We start from the raw sequence: 21048 nt of genomic DNA on the forward strand, positions 1-21048 counted from the left end.
GTCAAGATGCTCAAAAGTCCTTGATAAAGCTTGATGCAACTATGGAGAAAGACAACTATCAAAGTCATTTGCATACATACAAGGCATGGATTCAAAAGAAGAGAAGAAGATGGGAAGTAAAGTATCATTTTTTTCAAGTCCAACAAAAGGCACGTGTATGTGAAAGATTTTGGATAAACTTGAGGGACAAGCGGGTTGAGAGTTTTGGTAACTTGAGTCTTGTGGTTATGGGCACACATTCTAGGCTACTATATGAGCAACCAAATGCTAGAAAAATGCCATTTTTTGGTTCACTCCCATGTATGTCCACTTTTTTTTTACTATTGAAGATGTGTGCGGTGGGCTCAAAAAGTTGGCCACTTGCAAAGCAGGAGATCCTCAAGGTATGAAGCCGAAAATGATTAAATGGATGGGAGATTTTACACATGAGTGGATGTGGGATATGTTCAACTTTGCACTTCACAATGGTATGCCTTGTGATTGGAGTACTAATTGGGTAAAGCCTTTGCATAAAGGAGGGGATGTAAAGAATATAAATAACTACTGGACTATTACAATTGGGTCTCTTATGGAAAAAATTTGTTGAATGCATAATGAAGATAAAAATGAGTGATTGGGTTGAAGAGAACGGCAAGCGTGCAAAAGGGAAAGCGGGTTTTTGTCGATGCCATAGCACCATGGATGATCATCTTGTCACTCTTCGTGTTCTTGTGGAGAAAATTTGGTTGAAAGGCAAGCAATTGTATTATTGATTTGTAGAATTTAAGAAAGCCTTATGATTGGACATAACAATTTGTGGAGAAGGATGGAAGAACTCCAAGAGCCAAGTGACTTTATGCTTGCAGTTTCTTAAATCTATGAGAAGGTGATGTGTCAATTGTGCATGGGAAGAGGAATTTCAACAAATTTGCAAGCATTATTGGATTTAAAGGATGTCCATTGTCACCAACTCTCTTTGGTCTATGCATCAATCAATTGGAACAAATGATACCTGAATTTATGCAAGAAGAAGGCATTGAAGAGGTCACTATTGGCAAAGTGGTAATCATGCTTTTGCTATATGCGGATGATGTAGTGCTTCTAGCACACGCTTTAGAGGATGCACAAAAGCTTATGGTTGTCCTTGAGAACTTTTGCTTGCATAGTAGGCTGATTGTGAATGAATCCAAAACAAAGGTTACGCTTGTGAAAACCAACCATAAGGAGAAGCCATGCATTGTCTACACCAATGAGACACTTGAAGTTGTTGAGAGCTGTTAAGTACTTGGCCTTAAGGTTCCGGCCAAAGGTTCCGGCCAAATCACAAGTGGCATGAATGTGCTATGCGTTGTTTGAAAGCCGGAAAGAGAGCGTACTATGCATTTGAGACACCGGTTCTTCTTTATGGAGTCGAAGTGTGGGGCGGGAGCATCTCAAAGTCTACTTGGAAAGATTTTGAGAATGTCCAAAAGCGTTTTCTTACAAATTTTCTCCAAGTCAAGACACAAACACCATATATGCTCCTACTTCTTGAGTTCAGATCTCTTCAAATTGAGGTTATGGGCATGGAAAGGGTTGTGGAATACATGATAAAGATGTGTCAAAACCCCTCACATCAACTTCCTACAATTGCATTGGAAACAAGCAAAAAGTTCAAAAGATGCATAAAAGCAAGATCTTGAGCATGGGATGGACGCAAGACATAAAGAAGTGGTTGGGGAGATGGGATGCATTATACTTGCTACATGATGCCTCAATAGACTCCCAAGTAAATGAAGATTTTCTAAATTGTCAATGTATTACAGCTTGTGAGGAATCCAGTGGGTCACGCTTTATACATTACACCACCCATATTGCCCCCAACTACAAAACCATGTTCTTCACTGGAAGAGGAAACCGTACTCACCCTTGCATGCTTGAGTATATCCCCTTGTTAGCGAGATGCACTATCGGAGCCATTCGGCTTAGCTCTCACTCCCTTCAATGCGAGACAGGGCATTGGGGCAATGGAGAATATTCAAATCAATTGTGCACATTATGCTCATTGCAAGTTCAAGAATCTGAGTACCACACACTATTTGAGTGCTCATCTTTTGGTCACATCCGCACTTGCTTCCCTCACATTTTTAGCTGCCCGTGACTTAGACCTACACACTTTCCTCTTCGAGCCACAATGTGGGCTCTTTATTGCGACTCTCATCACCACAATTTTGGAGCATCAAGAATCACTCATAAGCCATACACATACTACATCACATGTAACTTTGGTCCCATAGGTCATATTTGACCTCCGAGGACGATAATAAAATCTATCTCTCTCTCTTTCTCTCTCTAGCCCCCCCCCCCCTCTCTCTCTCTCTCTCTCTCTCCACCTGCCCCTCCCCTTCCCTTGTCTGAAAAGGCTTTTACAACTCTGTCACGTCTCACAAAGAGATGATCCCAAGACTTAACTGTCGATCCAAGGGAGCAAGTGACTTGACTACGGCATGGAGGTACGCAAATAGGTTTTCAATCTCTTGTTTGAACAAAATACACTCCATGGAAACAATCTATAAACTCTCTAGCTACAAAAAAATTGATTTCTACCTCTTCAATCCATTCATACATCCACAAGCAAAACCAGTAGCAAATCAACTCTGATCAACACCAAACTTAGCAGGCACATTCCTTACTAGGTCAGAAACACTTTTGAACCAACAAACCTCAAATCTGCACAGTAAAAAAAATCACAATTTTCTCATGCAACAAAATTACAGGTCATCAAATCTGATGTCAAACACGCCTAATAGGTGCTCCTAACACTAGGAAACTATTGCAACTGATGGAATCTCAAAACAACGCTCGGATAGTGAGATATGTCACTTGGAAGGTCATGGGAGTCGACGCTCGGATCTTGCAAAATGCTATGAGAATAGGCTCTGGCACAAAAATGGTGAAATTTAGCTGAGTGGTTTGTCTTGAACCAGGGTTTTAGTATTGATTGCAGACTTCTTGCCAAAGTGGCTAGCATGTTAAAATTTTTGTTGGGTGTGTGATCAGCCTCTATGGGAAAAAATCACGATTTTTTCCTCAGATTGGAGATCTCAGTTCTGATTGACTTCCAACCTTGTGGGCATGTTTTCCATGATGCAGATTGGAGATCTCAGTTCTGATTGACTTCCAACCTTGTGGGAATGTTTTCCATGATGTGTTAAGGATGTTGAACCATCTAGACTATAAATGTGGCATGCCATGGATTTTTTAAACCACTTTTGGCCTTTTGGCAAGGTGAAACAAGCAAGTTCTTTGCATTGGGTAAGTCCATTACATTTGGTACTTTATAGGCACTAGTTTCAAGGTTATGGTAAAACATTGTCTAAAAAATTAGGATGGTGTTCAAAAGGAATAAGACAGAGAGAAAATTGCAATTTTAAAAAATTTTCAGTTATGTGACTCTTCTCACATGAACATATACTCCCTTGAGACACACTTGATGTGTCAATATTGGATGTCATTATTGTTGTTATTAGCCATTTGTCATGTGAATGAAGATCTAATTGTTGTGCTGGACTATAGGCTAACTGTAGGCTAAAGCATGGTACTATGTATCTTGCGGGACATGATGTAGTAGCCATGTAGAAAGCTGTGTACTGAAGTGTGACTCCATTCTGATTTCATTTGGATGACCTTTAGCAATTTTGATGATGTCGACATCCAAGAGCCTCGTTGTTTGCATCATTTTGCGGGTAGAGTTCTAGTGACTCTCCTTCACAGAATTTGATAGCTTTGATAACCTTAATGTGCAAGTCAAGTTTGGTCCTCACATGACTGAGTTATGATCAATTTGAATCTTGACAAAATAACCTCTAATCAAACTTTTGGAAGTTCTTGTTACTTCATAGACTCTTCGTACACCTGTATCATGTTCTTCTTGCAATTTCCTTGCTTTTTTTTCTTTTTTAATTATTATTATAGAAAATTTAAAAAATAAATAGAAATAGAGAAAAATAGAGAAAATAAGTGAAAAAACTCTAAATTATGTACATAAGTACTCACACCTAAGGGATCATATCTTGCGTTTGTCCCTTACTCTTGATATACCATATCTTTTCAGGGCATAAAATCAAAAACTTCGTCAAAAGAGAAATCAAACACAAATTATAACACCAAAATCGATAAAACAATGCCCTTGTTTTCATTTGATCAATACGTCCGCATTTAAAATGCCTCCCCCTCCTAGTTGGAGTTCTCCTGAACGACAGTGAGCTGTCAGGGTTATGTTGTGCATGGACGCCAAAGTAGTGCTTTATGCAAGGCCTTGTAATGTGTCCCTATGTATACATACTCAGTGAATGCATGAAATAGTTAATGTTGTGCAAGAGGTTGGTCTTAAGCTAATTGCTTAAGGACATTCAACGACGAGGTTTACTTAGTCCTACATTAATGAGCACATATCATATAAAAAGTGTTGTAGGCCAAAAGTATTCTCTTGAATCTATGAAGGTTGAAGCTGCTTTTTGGCTTGAATCTATGTGGAAAGTTTAGGACGCCACACCATTATAGTGGGTGCTGACTGTGGCAAGTGTTGTGGTGTCTTTGAAGGACTTCTTTGGATTGTGGTTGCCATGTGATGAATATGACTTTATTGTTTTGGAATCCACAGCCTGTGTGTCATTTTTTGAGTAGTAACCAGTTGCTTAGGTACCCACACCTTTTTGTATCTGACGATTCGTGTTTTATTGACCTTTGGAGTATGGATGACTGGTGATGGATCGCACTTGGTCACTTGTCTTTCCTTTGTAGCTTTGGGTGAATATTGTGGTTAACTTTGACCTTGATGAGAGAAACTTTGTAGGTGGGGCTTTGGGCATCCAAATGAAGCTTGCATCAATTCTTGGGGTATCCTTCGGTATCCATATTTATCTCCTTGAGGGTGTTTGGTGTTGTCTTGATTTGACCTTGGCTTTTGTCGCTTCTTTGGTACCCGAATTTGTTTGGGATGGTTGACTTGAGTGATCTGCTTTGATGTTCTTGAGTCTTCAATCACACTTATCATGCATAATGGAATCAACTCCATACCATCCTCGTTACCAATTCTTGTAGGGGTGATCTCATTGACACACACATCTAAGGTGGCCAAAATTTGAACCCACTCTAGGGGTTCCATCCTTCCCTCTAGGAAAGATTTAGGTATATATTGTGAATCTTCAAACGACCTATGCCCTTTACACTCCTCTTTTGCAAGGCTGTCGCATTCGAAAGCTCCACACATCCATAGGTGAGTTTTAGAGTTCAACCACACAGGTACTGCAGATTCTATAGCTATAACCAAATGAAAATCCTCTACGGATGTTCTCCGTACGTTTTTGTAGCTGTGGTTAAATTGATGCGATGGTTTCCATGTGGTGCAAGTAGATATAATCATAGCCCTAATCTTGAACCATATTTAACTGAAGCATGAATGGCATTCCTAGAATAGCATCATAGTTGTTCTAAGTACCAAAATCTACTACTGCAAATGCATGTTGATACTCAATTCCATAAGAATTCATCACCACCTACTCCAAAAATCCAATAGGCTTTGCAATATAGCCATCAACTAGCTATAATTTCATCCGTGTTTTTCTAAGGGCATGTTTTTCCCATATCGCCCAAGTTACTTTAGTGGCAATGGAAACTCCTGCACCATTATCCAAAATAGCAACAATGATTTCTATTCCTTGATGTTGTATGGGCAATGTGGTGTTCCTCTCCTCACCTTCATAATAATCACCAACCTTGTTTATAGGAATTGGGTTCGAATCCTTTTTGGGTTGGCTCCAATCCCCCATTTCTTGACCCATTGTTTCAATAAGATTTTTTATTCCCATTTTCTCAAGACATCTACCAACATCTCTCCACATATGAGGTCTGACTTTTAATAGCTCAATTATCGTCATTGTGCATGTCACCGGTGTTGACATAAATTCTTGCAATCCTTGAGAATCTATGACTGTCTTATGAGTTCTTCTTTGAGATGGCAAAATCATAACACCAAATCTTTCCTCATATGGTCCTAAGTAGGAAGGCAACTCCTTAAGGGTTTCCTCTCTACTATCTTCTGATCTTTTTGTTCCCTGGTCACCATACATGAATTGCATCTCAAAGTCCATCATGCCTTTTTTGAGATCAACTTTCACAATAGGTGCCAATTCAAATTGATGATTGCCATCTCTACCCTTCCTAACTATGTCCCAAAGTTCTTCAAGCCAGCCACCTTTGACTTCTGGCACATGGAGATATATGATAAATAGATTCATCTATTGTATTTGATACCACTTGTTCAACTTCTCTTTCTCCACAAGTAATCACGTTCCCAATCCCTTGAGGATGTTGGATCTCCATTTTGTTCTCTTTCCCATCTCTCTGATTTGAGCTCTTTTTGTGAACCCCGTCGTTAGCTAAAACCTCAGCTTCCTTCATTGGTTCTTATTCAGTCGTGTCATTTAAGCTCTCTTCCATTCTGTCGTTTGTTTCTTTAGGATCGACAGGTGGTTGAGGTATTATCCTAGCCTAAGCTAGCATGTATGGTGGAGGTTCCATAAGAACTTAAGCAGTTTTAATCAACATATTGCACATAGGAGAAGTTATCCACCGATGCTCCATGGTTTGGTGTTTGCATACTCTTGCTTCATATGCCTTTGTAATTTCTTCCAATGGCTCAAACTTATTTTTTGACTAGGACTAAATCTCCTTAACTAACATCCTTTGGCTCTACGCTAATTGGCTTTGGTACTGCTTTGGGGTATTTCTTCTAGTATCACAGTAGATGAGTACTTTGTCGATTGTTGTAATTGCTCTCGAGCTTGTGACAACTCAGCAGTAACAACCTTCATCCATCATTTGTCCCACAACATTGACAGTTGTATTCCATGATGATTGGATAAGCACTGAGCAACCATCCATTACTATTGCTGGATCAGAGGGAATGGGATCATAAACCGTAACAAGAGCCATATATGGTAGCATTGCAAAGTCAGGTTTTTGAAGAATCAGTCATCCTTTGAGAGGGTGATTTTGTAGCTGCTGAAGTCCTTTTTTTTTTAGTTAAGGCTAAAGCCAATTCACTGAAAGGAATAGGAACTTTGCTAGCTAGACTGGCAGGTTCTGGATCCTTTCCCTTATCAGTATGAACCACCAACTGATTAGCACTGGTCCTCTTGTGCTGGTCTTTTCCAGCAATGGTGTTTGTTGGAGTTTGCTCTGCTTGCTGGCTGGTCCCAGCAGTATCCGTGCTGGAGCCTGTTCATCAGGTGTTGTTGAAGCCTGGCCTACTGAAGGTTTTGCAGTAGGTAAAGTCTTAACGTGACTTTCCAGTTGCTTTAAGAAAGCACTACTTTTGGCTAATGTAGCCTTTGGTTTCTTTGAACTACTGGCTTCCGCCTGTGTGGCCTTCCTCTTTTGTCCAGTTAGAGCCAATTGAGTGCCTAGAGCTTCTTGATCTGAAGATAAGTCAACATTGTTAGTCTCTGGGATGGGCTTTTGACTCCAAGCCATCCGTACTTGATAATGAGTATCTGGAGAAGTTGCCTAGTAAAGAAATTGCCAGACATACCAAGCTTTGAAAACATTCTAAGATTTCAACTTGGCAGTCTGTTGAAGCACATTATGAGACAAAATCTGACATAAGTTGATTGGAGCTGTAGCATCTAATCTTTTTGCAAGCAACATAGCAAACAACTTTTTTGACACATATGTGGGGTTATTTTTCAGACTAACAGCTTCAGCCACAAACCTGTAAGCAGCGAGGATGTCCAGACCTGCTACTAGAACCCCTTGTGCACTAGCCTTGCATTTTCTCTTGGCTGCTTCATCTTCCTTAAGAGCTGTACTTATTTGTTCTGTAGTTGTTGTGGCCAGCTTCGGCTCATTTGGAATTTTGAAGGCATAAGCAATGCTGTCAGGATTGGCTGACACTTTCATACCATTTACTCCAGCACTGTCCTCATCGACATTGAAGGAATCAAGAACCTGCTTGATTATAGCCGTGTCAAAATCTAATCTTGTGGCTTGTACCACTACATGCAAATCCCATAGTCGGAGCAACACTTCTGCTTGCTCAGTAAACACATACCACTGTATCTTGCTATGGGGAATAAGTGGTAGAGAAGCTTTAATAGAGATGATGAGAGCCAAATTTTCGTCTACGATATCCTGCATCTTTTTCGACATTTTTCTTCTACCCATGCACTGTGAAGACGATAAGTCTGTAGAGGAAGAATACATACTTGGATAGTCAAAGCTGTAATCAGGTGTGTCTGGTAAGGATAGACAGTGATCGATAGATGCTTTGGACGAGGAAGTTTGTGGTTGTATTGAAGAAGCCTCAGAGCTCGGCAATGGCGAATGTGTAACAGTAGGCAGGCGTCATGCAGGATATTTATGAGGAAGAATGCCCATTGGCCTTACTGATATATGCATTCGCACCATAAAAGCTCCACTAATTACCGTTCCTAGAGTTTTGTGCACCCTCGGTGACGTGGAATACATGCATTGCCTAATACTCCCCATATTTCTTATAATCATTATTACAGGCAGTCCCACTGGCCCTTTTTCCCATAAAAACTGATACTGGCTCTGACACTTTACTAATTCTGTTATACTGGCATGGTTTTGTCGTGCTGAGGCTTTTCTGACCCCTTGATTGGCTCTGGTACTGGTTGTACTGGCTCTGGTCCTAGTTGTATATGAAAAAGGTTTAATATAACTGACTCTGAGTTTTCCTGGCCATCAGTTCCCAGAATGCCAGTATCTTCTTCCTTGGAAGTCTTTTTCATTCAAATAATATAGCTTGATCTTGGCCCCATTATAAACACCTAGCAGCAGTAGTCCAGATAAATATTTCAACCTTACTATGCCATTTGAAAACACCCAATTGACTTCATACGAACCGGTGCAAGCTATCTTCAAATTTGATTTCTTAGGCCCCAGTTTGGATTGATATAGTAGCACTAGATCTCCCTTATGGAACTCCCTGATTTTAATTCTTCTGTCATGCCAGTGCTTTCTTCTTTGCTGAACAATTTCTTGTTCCAGCATAGCATCCACACTGCATTAACTCCTCCAATCTATTTTTTAGGCTATGATTGAAATCCAATCCATATTCCACCGCCATCCTGAGATTGGGAATCACGAATTCCATAGGCATGACATCTTCAGTCACATACACCATTCTGAAAGGTGTCATTCCCGTAGTGACTTTGTAAGTTGTCCTATAGGCCCAGAAAGCAGTTTGGAGCTTCAGATCCCACTGATGTGGTTCCTTCTGAACGATCTTAGTGAGAATATTCTTGATAGTTTTGTTGCTGCTTTCTGCTTGACCATTGTACCGTGGATAATAAGGAGTTGATTTCTTGTGCTTCACTGAGAGCATCTCCATTAGAACCTCCATAATATCATTGATAAAATGTGTCCCCTGATCACACACAATTTCAATAGGGCAACCATAGTGGCAAAAAATATTTTCAAAGAGAAAGACAACAGTGGACTTTGCAGTATTATCTGGAAGAGCCTTGGCTTTGACCCATTTACAGACATAATAGGTAGCCATCAGAATATACCGGTTCTTCCTTGGAGTGACCTTCTTGAATGGTCCCATAAAGTCTAGACCCCATTTCATAAAGACACCTAGTGGTTGGACTGGAGTAAGTGGAGTCATATCAGCTGTTGTTGGTCTGCCCATTCTCTGACATATGTCACAAGTTTTACAAAAACTTCAAACATCAGATATTAGAGTTTGCCACCACAATCCGGCATGCAAAATCTTCTTGTAAGTAATATCAGTGGAGAAATGTCCTCCAGAATCCCCATCATGTTTCTTAGAAATAACTTGCATTCTCCCTTACATTGGCACACACCTTCGAAGAACCCCATCCACTCCCAGTCTATAGAGCATTCCTCCTATGATGGTGAACATCAGACTCTTAATAATCAGAGCCTTCTTCTGATTCTAAGTCCAATTTTTTGGGAATCCTCCTTTAAAAAGGAGTTGATATACATGATACCATTCTGGACCAGTGTTTTCCTTAGCTGTTACCTGAAACAACTCTGCATCCACTAGCTCATCTCTCAAGGATACTTCGGAGTAGCCATCAGTACTCCTAGATAGGAAATCAACACCACAATGGGTTTTACCAGGCTTATGAAATATTCGAAATTCAAACTCCATTAGGAACATCCTCTATCTTATCAGTCTGCCTTGAATAATGACTTTGTTAATCAAAAATAATAATGCATGATGATCCACATAAAAATGAAATAGCTTGCCCAACAAATAGTGTCGAAACTTAGTAGCACTGAAAACCATTCTTAAGGCTTAACTGAATCTCCATTCTTGTTTAGCCTACCTGAATCTCCGGCTAGCAAAATACACCGGATAATAAATCCTCCCTTCTGACTGAGCTAATATTGCTTTCATTGCCAGTCCTGAAGCATTGACATGCACATGAAAAATAACATCCCAATTCGGTTGTCAAAGAACTGGCTGACTGATAATGGCATTCTTCAAATCTTGAAAATTCTCCTCACATTGAGCAGTCCAATTGAACTTGTTATTCTTCTTTGTGAACTCATACAAAGGCAATGCCTTGGAAGCAAACATATGCACAAGTCTTCTATAGAAATTGATATATCCCAAGAATGAGCTTAATTCTGATGCTGTGTGTGGTGCCTTAGCTTGATGGACACACTAGATTTTGTCGTTGGCCATCTCTATGTCATTCCTAGACACTATGTGTCCCAATAATAGTTCTTTCTTATGCACGTATGTCGCACGTGTCAATGCAAGGAACTTGCCGATACACTGTGTGCGAGCCACAAATGGCTCCAAGCACACAACAAGCCTAAACTAGTAAGCTCAAAGATGGCGGTGGTGTGTCACTAACCACTCTACGCTTGCTGTTGTGGAGGATTCCTCGCCGCGAAGAAGAGGGAGACGCCGCTATGCCACGCTCAACCGCCTTGCCGCCTCGTGCCGCCACAATGCTCGATTGCACTCTCTCTCTCTCTCTCTCTCTCTCTCTCTCTCTCTCTCTCTCTCTCTCTCTCTCTCGCATACACACACACAAGGAGATGAAGAAGAAGAAGATGGAGATGGAGCAAGAGCACTCTTCAATTGCACAAATGAGAGAATGAGTGAATTTTAGGTAGTTGACTTTTATATGAGCTCGCCCCATTCACACTTGGGCACCCATGCTTAGCCAACTAATCCCTTGAATGTTCCATTTAGAGTGCGCCTCTCATTAGCGATCACTCTTACCCTTTTCCTATTGGACCGACAAGCCCGGTACCTGACTCTACCAAATAAATAATACAATGTCTGTCGTAGGTGATAGGAATGTGCGTGAGAGTTAACATTTCTAGACCAAGAAAACAAATTTGAATGGGTTCAGACAAATCTGCTTTTCCTTGCAGTGCTACAAAACCATTTCCAAAAAGAGAAAATGCTTCTCCTCAGTTGAATAGATAGTGAAGTCATCCATAAATATGGCGAGAAATCTATGAAGAAATTCACTGAATATTTCCATCATACATCTTTGGAAGGTAGTTGGAGCATTGCAAAGACCAAATGGCATAACCAGATACATGAATGCTCCCCATTCAGTAATAAAATTAGTTTTACTCCGATCTTCAGGAGAAAATCTATAGCTTATTATAGCCACTATAGCCATCCATAAAGCTATACATCTCGTGGCCTGCAATTTCATCAAGAAGCATGTCCGTAAATGGTTATGGAAAAGGATCCTTAATAGTCTGAGCATTCAGCTTTTGATAATCCATAAAAACTTTGAGCTTTCCATTTTTCTTGGGCACTACTACAATAGGAAAGAACTAGTCACTACTGGCGACCTCAGTGTGATAAACTCAGCCTGCAGAAGGTTATCTATTTCTTCCTTGACCTTCTTGGCATAATTTGGATTCATGTGTTGCAAGCTCACTGGTATGGCATCCAATTTCAGAGGTATTCTATGTTGACAGACTTCAGGATCTACCCCTTTAGATCAGTGTGTTTCCATGCGAATACATCTTTGTACTTCTGAAACATGTCTGCTTTCTCTTTCATTCCTGGGTCTAGATGCTTGTTGACTTTGATTAATCTAGGATTTTACTCATACCCCAGGTTCCATTCTTCGATTTCTCCTCGGCGTAATCCCAAGACGAATCCCTTAATTTTGAACCATCTTTCTGATCTTCAGTAATTTCCTCAGAGTGTACTTGTTCAGAGGTCGCTGGCGTACTGGAATCTGAGAATTCCTTTGTAGATTCAACTGGGTTTTTTGGCCTTCCAGTTAGATGAATTGGTTGTTCTCCAAATTTCAGTTTGGTGAACTGACCTGGAAATTGCTTCCTTTGCTTTTCAGCCTGATCTTTGTCAAATAATATTGCATTTAGATCTATATCGCCTAATGGAAAGATATTCATTTCTGCCAGCATCCTCTCAATTTTCTTAACTCCAGACTTCTGACAAATCTCTTTTGGTCTCAGTGTCTTTCTCCAGTTCCTAGTGTTGTTTGTCTGAATCTGAATTCTTCTACTGGCGCCTTGTATTGTCAGAGTCTGATTGGCATAGTCGTGAACAGACTGTGCCGCTTGCAACCATGGGCACCCTAGTAGCATTCCATATGCACCTTGTACATCTAGTACCAACAAACTGGTCTTGAACTTTTCTTTTCTCACCCTTATCTGCATACTTTCTATCACCCCAGTTGCCTGTACAACTCGATGATCGGCCATTCGAACTTTGAAAGGTGTTGGTTTCAAGTTTGTGATACCCATCCTTTGTTAGCATGGTACAGTTACACTGATGTACGCTTATAGGATAAGTTATGACACAGATATGGTCTACACTGGAGAATTAAAAAAAGGGCATACAACACATTAGAATAAGGGGATTTTCTCAGTCCAACACACACACATTCTCTCTCTCTCTCTCTCTCTCTCTACCCAACTTCTATGCAGGAAAGGTGTAACTAGGAATGATTTTATTAAAATCTTTCTATGTGAATATGGTAACAGGAAGTGCTACGAGCCAACAGCAGGAAGGGCTAAGAGCCATCTATTACCACCTCTTTTGGCATGGCTAAAAGCCATCTGTTTGTAGTCCATTAGTGATGGAACAATTCTATTTTGTTGAGTATCCATAGATTCTAATGTACAAGCAAGAGTCTTCTCATTAGCAAATTGTGGGGCATTCTTTTCAAGCTACACACTTTACGTGTGAACGTCAAGTTGAGTTGTGAAACTCGTAAAGGATTATCTCTACCAAGGTGTATAGATGACGCCATCATTTTTGCCAACACGACTATTCACAAAAAACCAAGATCATGGATTTTTTGGTGTGAACAAGATTTTTAGTTGTGATTACAACTCCAAATTCAGTGGAGTTCACATTAGCACTAAGAGTGCCTATATGAGTCACCTTTGGGGTACGACCCAACGAGTGATTACTAAATCACTTAGTATGGGTTGATGGTCAATTTTTGGAACCTTAACACTTGAATTTTCAAGGAAAGAAGTCCCCAAACTGCCAAGGGGTAGTGAAAATATTTCAACTTAAAATTTAATGAAATGCCACAGGCAAACCTAAGGGGGTCACGAACAAGGCCAAGGGCTGTGGTTGCTCGTTGGGCAGTTTTTATGCAACGTTTAACCAAGAGGTTTGACAATGTTGCTTTAAACCAAGGGGTCTCGATTGCAAAGGCTGCTAGCACCCAAGGTTACATGTGCAATACTTCTTGCATTTCACTAATTTTCAATTAGAGTTCCTAGGCCTTTGCAGGTGGGAAATTTAGGCAGGTACTTTTCACTCCACTACATGTATGCATCTGTTTTGGTTTGGTTTCTTTGGTTTCATTTTTGTACGTAGGATGCATAAACAATTCTTGCTCTTCATCGAAATGACAAGGTCATGTAAGAGCCACGCAATTTGGGTTGTGGTGCTTGAAATAAGTTTCTACGTTATGCAGCTATAAATCCACTTGTAGAGTTTATTTGGCACATGTTGTCACATGGGATGCAACATGGTCTAGGAACTCAAGGATTTTGGTTTAGCCAGTGTGGAGCATGGATAATGAGGGTCTCTCTGACACGTTGCATGCGTGTTTACAATTACCTCCACATCCAAGTACATCTCGTACTTGAAGGATATTTTTTCAGACATCCTTAACTAAGACACATTTCACATGTGGAGAATATGAGTCTCTGGGACAGACACTGGCATCGCTATTTCAATTATGTGTTGCAACGATGTCCCTATCTGTTTCTAGACCATTTTCAGCACGACGTATCAAGAGCAATTTCAGTGGCCAGAAATTGTCGGATACTTAGAATGACGTATTATGGTACAAGTGCTGCTAAACAACATTACAGATGGTTGTTTTACATATAGAAAGGCTATGAGTTGTTAATGAAAAACTTTCATTGTTTGTACCTAGAAGTGATCACTGTTTCACCTTCTACTAGAGTTCAGACGTTTCAGCAAGGCTTGCAAATGATTGCAACTGAAAGTATTTAGTTTCTTTTCAGAACTATTTACATTCCTCTTTAATGTGTGCTAGGCGCATCACATTTGCCATAAGTATTGGCAAGGATGATCATGGATATACAGGCTCGGATCTGTTTTTTGCTAAATGCATGCACACTAGGTGTTATGGGCCCTAGTGTTTAGCAAAGGCTGATTTGGAATGGCATGCGTATTCATCAAGTTGTTGCTTATGAAGCATTTCACACTCTACGTGTGCAGTATCTCTATGAGATTACTTTTGGGTCTACTAATCACCAATAGAGGTCATGGCTCGGTTTGGGTGCTTGTGGATTTTTCAAGTTAACCACGATGGTTATGCTGGACATTGTTGATTCCCAATCATCTGGGAAGACTGTCTGTAAACCGTGGGGGAAATACACCTCAATTCTCTCAGTTATCCAAGGAGATAGGCAAATTACAAAGTGTAATCTTGTGCTAAAGGATATGCAAAGTGCGTACATTAGCAACAAGCAATCCAATTAATAACCATTTATTGCTCTACTTGGAGTTTGCTTACCATCAGATAAAGCATGTTTGCGATTAGGTTTAGTCTCTTCATGTTTAAATCAGGTTCTCAACCTTGAACACTAGTTATGGTGGGGTAGTTAATTGATGAAATTTGAAAACAAGTCAAGGACTTACACTTGGCTGATGAGTTATGTCAGCAAGTTACTTTCACGAAAAGTGAAAAACGGTACTCTTTCAGGTACATCTTTGTTGTGATAACTCGTTTAAGCATGCTCATGTACATTCTAAATGTGCATTCTAAATGGATTCTACACACTAGATAGTTCCAAAAGGACAACAATGTGCAAAACCACGATGTTATTCTTGATTTCATTGAACCTCCTACTGTACCGTGTTTTGGTCAAACAAACACTTGGATCCATGAAGGATACCACTCTGGAAAACATTAGTGTTCTTATGAAGATCCTACCACTTTTGTTCTCGCGGACGAAAACACCTCTCCAAGGGGGGAGTAATGTCATGCCAAGGGTAGGACTATAGGAGGGCAAGGCCCTAGCCAAGGGCCGATGGATACACATGTGGTACATGGGCTATATATAGCTAAAAGACAGAGGGCCAAGGGCCTATATATAGGTATGGTTGGGTGGTTATTGGCATGTCTATCTCCCTATGCCCTTTCATCTGGTTTCTTTTTTGATTGCCAAATGCAGGTTTTGATTGGGACCTGGGCTTCAAATCCCTTGGAATATGCTACAAGCACATGCAACTAATCATCAGCTCTCATGTTGTCTCAATGTTAGTGATTGGAAACTACTACGCACATCTACACAATGGTGGAAGTCACCTACCAAAGGTTTTTATGTAGTTTTATTGCTGACACACAAATTGGAATAAAATTCTCAAGTATGTGAGCCTCACCACAAACCAATGCATGGTGGAACATAAAATTGCAATAGGTATGGCACTCATTGATGTCGTTCAAACATAAAAGTATTTGGAGGGTTATCACATGAGCATTGCCTATTGGTGAAATTTGGCAAAAGAAAAGAATAGCGGGGGAAAATGCTCTAGATGTGGGAAGGTTGAGACATTGAAGCATTTATTCTAGAACTATTCTCAAGTGCAAAGATGGTGGGATGACGCTGTGAGCCATTGGAGGAGTGCATGGGATATCCAGATTACCAAGTTTAGGCTCACATTTGGATATACTTTCTCCAAGGACTCTCACCGAGAGTTCTATCTACGATCATCTAGAGTTTGATTCCTGTCATTCATATGGGCTACTCGAAATGTTATAGCTATGGATCAGATTCATGTACACTCATATGGACTCCCTTGGATTGTCCTTAAATTAGAATGTTGAAAGACCTGATAGGAGTTGGGCAATGGCATGGCACAATTCACCATGCCAACTCATTCTTCAAAAACTATAATATAATGTAAATACGACCCTATTTGCCCCCAGAGAGAGAGAGAGAGAGAGAGAGAGAGAGAGAGAGAGAGAGAGAGAGAGAGAGAGAGAGAGAGAGAGAGAGAGAGAGAGAGAGAGAGAGAGGAAGGGATAGGGGTTATAGCGTGATAGGAAAAGAGAGAGAAAGAAGGGAGTGGGAGAAGAGGAGGATCTTGAGGAGGGGAGTGTGGTTGCTAGAGGAGGAGATGGAGGAAGGGAAGGCATTCAGAGGGGGATATGGAGGAAGGGAGGGCGGATAGAGGAGGCAATAGGGAGAGGAGGTGGAGGATGTTGGAGGAGGAGGCTGAGGAGGAGGAGCAAGGGAAGAGGAGGCAACAGATGGGCGGCAAGAGGAGGGGGGGTAGGGAGGGCGGCCCAAAAATAAAGCTCTCTCGAAGACCTAACTCAACGACAGGAATCGGGCAATTGGACATACCTTTTGAGACTCTACTAATCAAAATCCTTTCATTTAGATTCAACCCATATTGCACCACCAACTTGTCTATATTTTTCTAGTAGCCGTTGTTGTTGTCCCAAAAATGAGCCAACTTGGAGATCCCTTTGTTATTAACCTATCTAGCAATTTCCTCCAAAATGCATAAATGGATCCTCCTCCTAACTTGGAGAGCCAATGTGACTAATGTAAGATGGAGCACTTGAAGTATCTCAAGGTCTCTCACCATTCTCACCATTCTAGTGATGGTGCTGCTTTTAGTGCATTATCTTAGTAGCTCCTCCTTATCTTAGTAGCTCCTCCGTGCAACCTCCAAGCTTAAGAAAGACCCAACTTAATGCTAGCAATTTGTCTTGCATTTTAGTCTCCTTCCAAGGGCCTCCTTGTGAGCAAAGCTCAACTTTTTTAGAAATATCCCAAGCCATGACCACCCAATCCGGCCTTTGATTTCATTAAGAAGATTACTAATTTGGCACAGATGGCTATTGCATGTATCACTGGGTCTAGGATATCGATGCGACCTTGGTCCTTAGGTCTTGCCGCACATTCCCCTTTCTCCCATTGCCATGGAGTCGTGTATTTTGTGCTATTAGAAACCGTTTAATGGGTTTGAGAAATTCTTTCCAATTGCACATGGCCATTTTTGAATTGGGTGAGATAAATGAAATGTAGGGAATTATAAAGGAATTAATCACACTCATTGTATTGTGGCAGGGGAGGAGTGCACCTTTTCATCTTCTGCTAATGTTTTTCAAGGCTCAATTGAATCTTTGTTTGTTTGAGATGTCTACCCGAAGTGGTACACTGAGTGATGTTCCTCTCTTAAGGAGTGTTAACAAGATCAAGCATAATTAATGGCACTAAAACGATTGGCGGCCTTCGGTCGCCTCTCTCTCTCTCTCTCTCTCCTGAGCGCAATCTCTCTCTCTCTCTCTCTCTCTCTCTCTCTCTCTCTCTCTCTCAACACGTTAAGCGCCTTGGGCTACAGGCTGCATTATCAGAGCCTGGCCGAAGCGAGTAAGAGCTGACACATGTCCAAGGGAGGGGGCCGGAATCAGCAGTCCCCCTTTTATAATAGTATAGAAAGCTCTATAGAAATCCCTCACTTAACAAGTGTTGCGTGCGGTCCCTCCTTTGGCAATTGTTGACAAGATCATGCATGATTGATTGATGGCAAAGTTCTATAAAAATCCCCTCACTCCCTTAGCCTAAGGAAAGGGAACAAGTTACAACTACAATAAAGGTACCTTTCTAGAAGCTAAGAGTTTATCAATTTGGTTGAAGGACGACCCCCATACTTAAGAAGTTTATTTTGATCTTTAGTCAAAAGCTATCTGGAAGTCCCAATGTAAGAAGAGGTTCATATCCCTAATTGGGCACTCAGTCCATAGCTCTATTTAAAATTTTGTATCACTTTATACAACTTTAGAGAGATTAGAGATCTTTAACTCACTTGTTAGCACCTTTTAAGAGATTTTAAACAAAAAAGCTTACTTCAAAGTCAAAAACTTTGGGAAAATCACTAAAAGCAAGAAAACGTGGGCACAATGTATTGAGTTGATTGTGTTGTCCCATATCTTTAATTTTACTAGCAATGCATGAATTATGCAAATCTCTCCATACAACATATGACTTTCATGTCTGTCTCGTCGCTATAAATACACTGCCTCATTGTTTGTTTGCATGAGCAAGGGCTTTGTGTGAGAAGCTTGAAGAAAGAAAAGAACCATGTCTGCAACATCTCTTGCAAAGAGAAAAGAAATTGACATGATTGCTTTGAGATATGGGTTCTTGATCACGATCCTTTGTGCTAGCGCGCATAAGTGTGGTAAAACTTGCTTACATGAAGTGGCTTGAGTAGTATCTTTTGCGACATTGTTATTTATAAGTTGCAAATTTGCATCACTAGGAATGATCTCAGATTAAATCTCTCAATTTCACAACTAAACTCATAGTCTTTGATCTTGCAGAAGCTGATGTCGTATGTGAAGAGTTGCCAATGGAATGGTGTGCTTATTCAATCTCGTCCATGGGAGCTCGATGTATGCTAGAAGGAGAGAAGGATGGAGACAACCCAATGGTGTACAAGTGTAAGGTACATTGGATGAAATAGAGAGAGAGAGAGAGAGAGAGAGAGAGAGAGAGAGAGAGAGAGAGAGAGAGAGAGAGAGAGAGATAGATATGCTCATTGCTCACCCTCAAAGATGAATAGAATGAAGCTTTGTAAGTGTTACTATGTTGTTTGTACAAATTTAAAGGCCTAGCATGAGAGAGAGGTTTGAATTGCATTGAGAGAGAGAGAGAGAGAGAGAGAGAGAGAGCGAGCGTTGTAATGTGCGCAGACATCGAGCGTGGAGACGAAGGTGAAGGGAGGATGGATCGAAGCAGAGGAGTGCATGGAGGCGTGCGGGCTGAAGAGGATGACGGTGGGCCTCTTCTCGCAACCCCCCTTCGATCCTCAATTCTTCTGCTCCCCCCGCTGCGCGCGCTCATGCCCCCATCTCCACTACCTCTTACTTCCCCAGCTCTCACATCAAGGCCCAGGTCTCTCTCTCTCTCTCTCTCTCTCTCTCTCTCTCTCTCTCTCTCTCTCTCACACACACACACACACACACACACACACACACACACGACAAATCATGCCATTGTCTGACGTTAGAAGTTGCTGTGCTCAGGTAGCTCTATATCAAATGTCGATGTCTGCTTGCATGTGACTAACCCCCATAGGTCCATGAATGAGGTCTTTGAAGGGTCCGCTCATCCTCCACAGTATATGTCGAGTGGTGGGAACAACGCTGATCGGAACTACCGACCGGTCGACGGTGATGGATTTCCTCGCAGTCATCATCCTGACCATGGATGGGGACGTGGTGATAGGCGACATGGGTGGATGGGAAGGGATCGCCACCCAGGTGTGGATCCCTTTGAGCCCAGTAATGGTGGCCCTGATTTAGCACCATCACCTCTTTCTGGTGACTATGACTACAATATCAGTCCAAGTCCATCTCCTTATTCTGATGAAGACGTAGACTGATGTAGCCTTTCGATATTTTTAACTGCAACGCGGTAATTTGGCTTAGGCTTAATGTTTGATGCCTAGCTTGTTGCCACCATAGCTTCTTTCTTGTCTTATGAATCAGGAATGTCTACTGTTTTCCTTCTGCCATCCAAAGACTTGACTCTTTAGAAGGTTTACTTGAAGGATGCCAATAATGTTTTTGTCTTGGAATATTACCAAAGTACCCTTGTATTTCCTCAAATTTCAACAATTCCTCTGCTCGACTTTTGAAAGAATTGCTGCAAGTTATCAAGTATTTTATCCTTTTCTATAGTAGAGATCTGTCTTTAAGTCTCTTTAGACCAAAAATAAAATAAAATCAATCAACAAGCTCAGAAAGGTGGCAATTGAGTCTACAAATAATGTACTCTTTCATGCTAAAAGAGCCCACAATGCCATTAAAAGTCCTAGTTCTATCATCATCTAATGTCTCGAGAGATGTTTTGGGAGTTTTGTTAAGATTTAAGGGCATCTTTTATTTCAACACCCTTGGCACATTCACTCTTAAGGCACACCTACATAAGCCCGCATGGAGGAACCCACACATATACAAGGGACAGGTAGCAATACTTGCACTGGCAAATATGTGAACATGCCTAAATGCTGTTTAATATTTTGAGTAAAGAGAAATATGTGATTTGCGGGAATGTGGAACACCTATGACACCCTAAAATTACCTTCCACGTAGTTAAGACTACATTACTTCCTCATACGGTTGAATGCAATCATTAGACCACTTATTGGTTCGGTTCATTTTTGTAGGAAAAAAAGTTTTTTTCAGGGCTATATTTCTAAGCTTGGTCAAATCTGGATTAAGTTAAATTGAAAATTTCAATAAACTTCCATAAAAGGGCCCATGAATACTCCATTGAAACCCCAATGTACTAAATTTTGGAATGTGAATTCAAACTTAGAATATGTCCTTATCGCCCACAATGTCGCAACCTTTTTGGAGCTCAGAAGGTACAAAATTTGGTAGCACATTTATTGCAAGAATCAAAGAGCAATTAAAACTGGCATCCAAAACATGTATTACTTCAGAAGATTAAGCAGAGTAGGTTAAAAAGAATTTAACACACAAGAAATTAATTCATGACGAG

The 21048-nt window shown here is 40.8% G+C and overlaps 1 protein-coding gene across 1 annotated transcript; it reads left to right on the top strand.

Moving 5' to 3' along the window:
- The first annotated feature begins 18579 nt into the window (after window positions 1–18579).
- Window positions 18580–20226, top strand: LOC147451563 (uncharacterized). Its single transcript, XM_086518766.1, has 4 exons — window positions 18580–18718; window positions 18861–18985; window positions 19233–19434; window positions 19566–20226. Exons 1-4 carry the CDS (start codon window positions 18619–18621, stop codon window positions 19922–19924), a joined length of 786 nt encoding a protein of 261 aa, XP_086374892.1. The 5' UTR covers window positions 18580–18618; the 3' UTR covers window positions 19925–20226.
- The last annotated feature ends 822 nt before the right edge of the window (window positions 20227–21048 follow it).

Source organism: Adiantum capillus-veneris, chromosome 8 (genome assembly GCF_014529385.1).
Source record: "Adiantum capillus-veneris isolate H3 chromosome 8, ASM1452938v2, whole genome shotgun sequence".
NCBI lineage: Eukaryota > Viridiplantae > Streptophyta > Polypodiopsida > Polypodiales > Pteridaceae > Adiantum > Adiantum capillus-veneris.

Coding starts and splice junctions, on each gene's coding strand:
- LOC147451563 (XM_086518766.1), top strand. CDS start 18,619: ATGTCTGCAACATCTCTTGCAAAGAGAAAAGAAATTGACATGATTGCT. Junction 18,986..19,232: donor CAATGGTGTACAAGTGTAAG/GTACATTGGATG, acceptor TAATGTGCGCAG/ACATCGAGCGTGGAGACGAA. Junction 19,435..19,565: donor GCTCTCACATCAAGGCCCAG/GTCTCTCTCTCT, acceptor TGCTGTGCTCAG/GTAGCTCTATATCAAATGTC.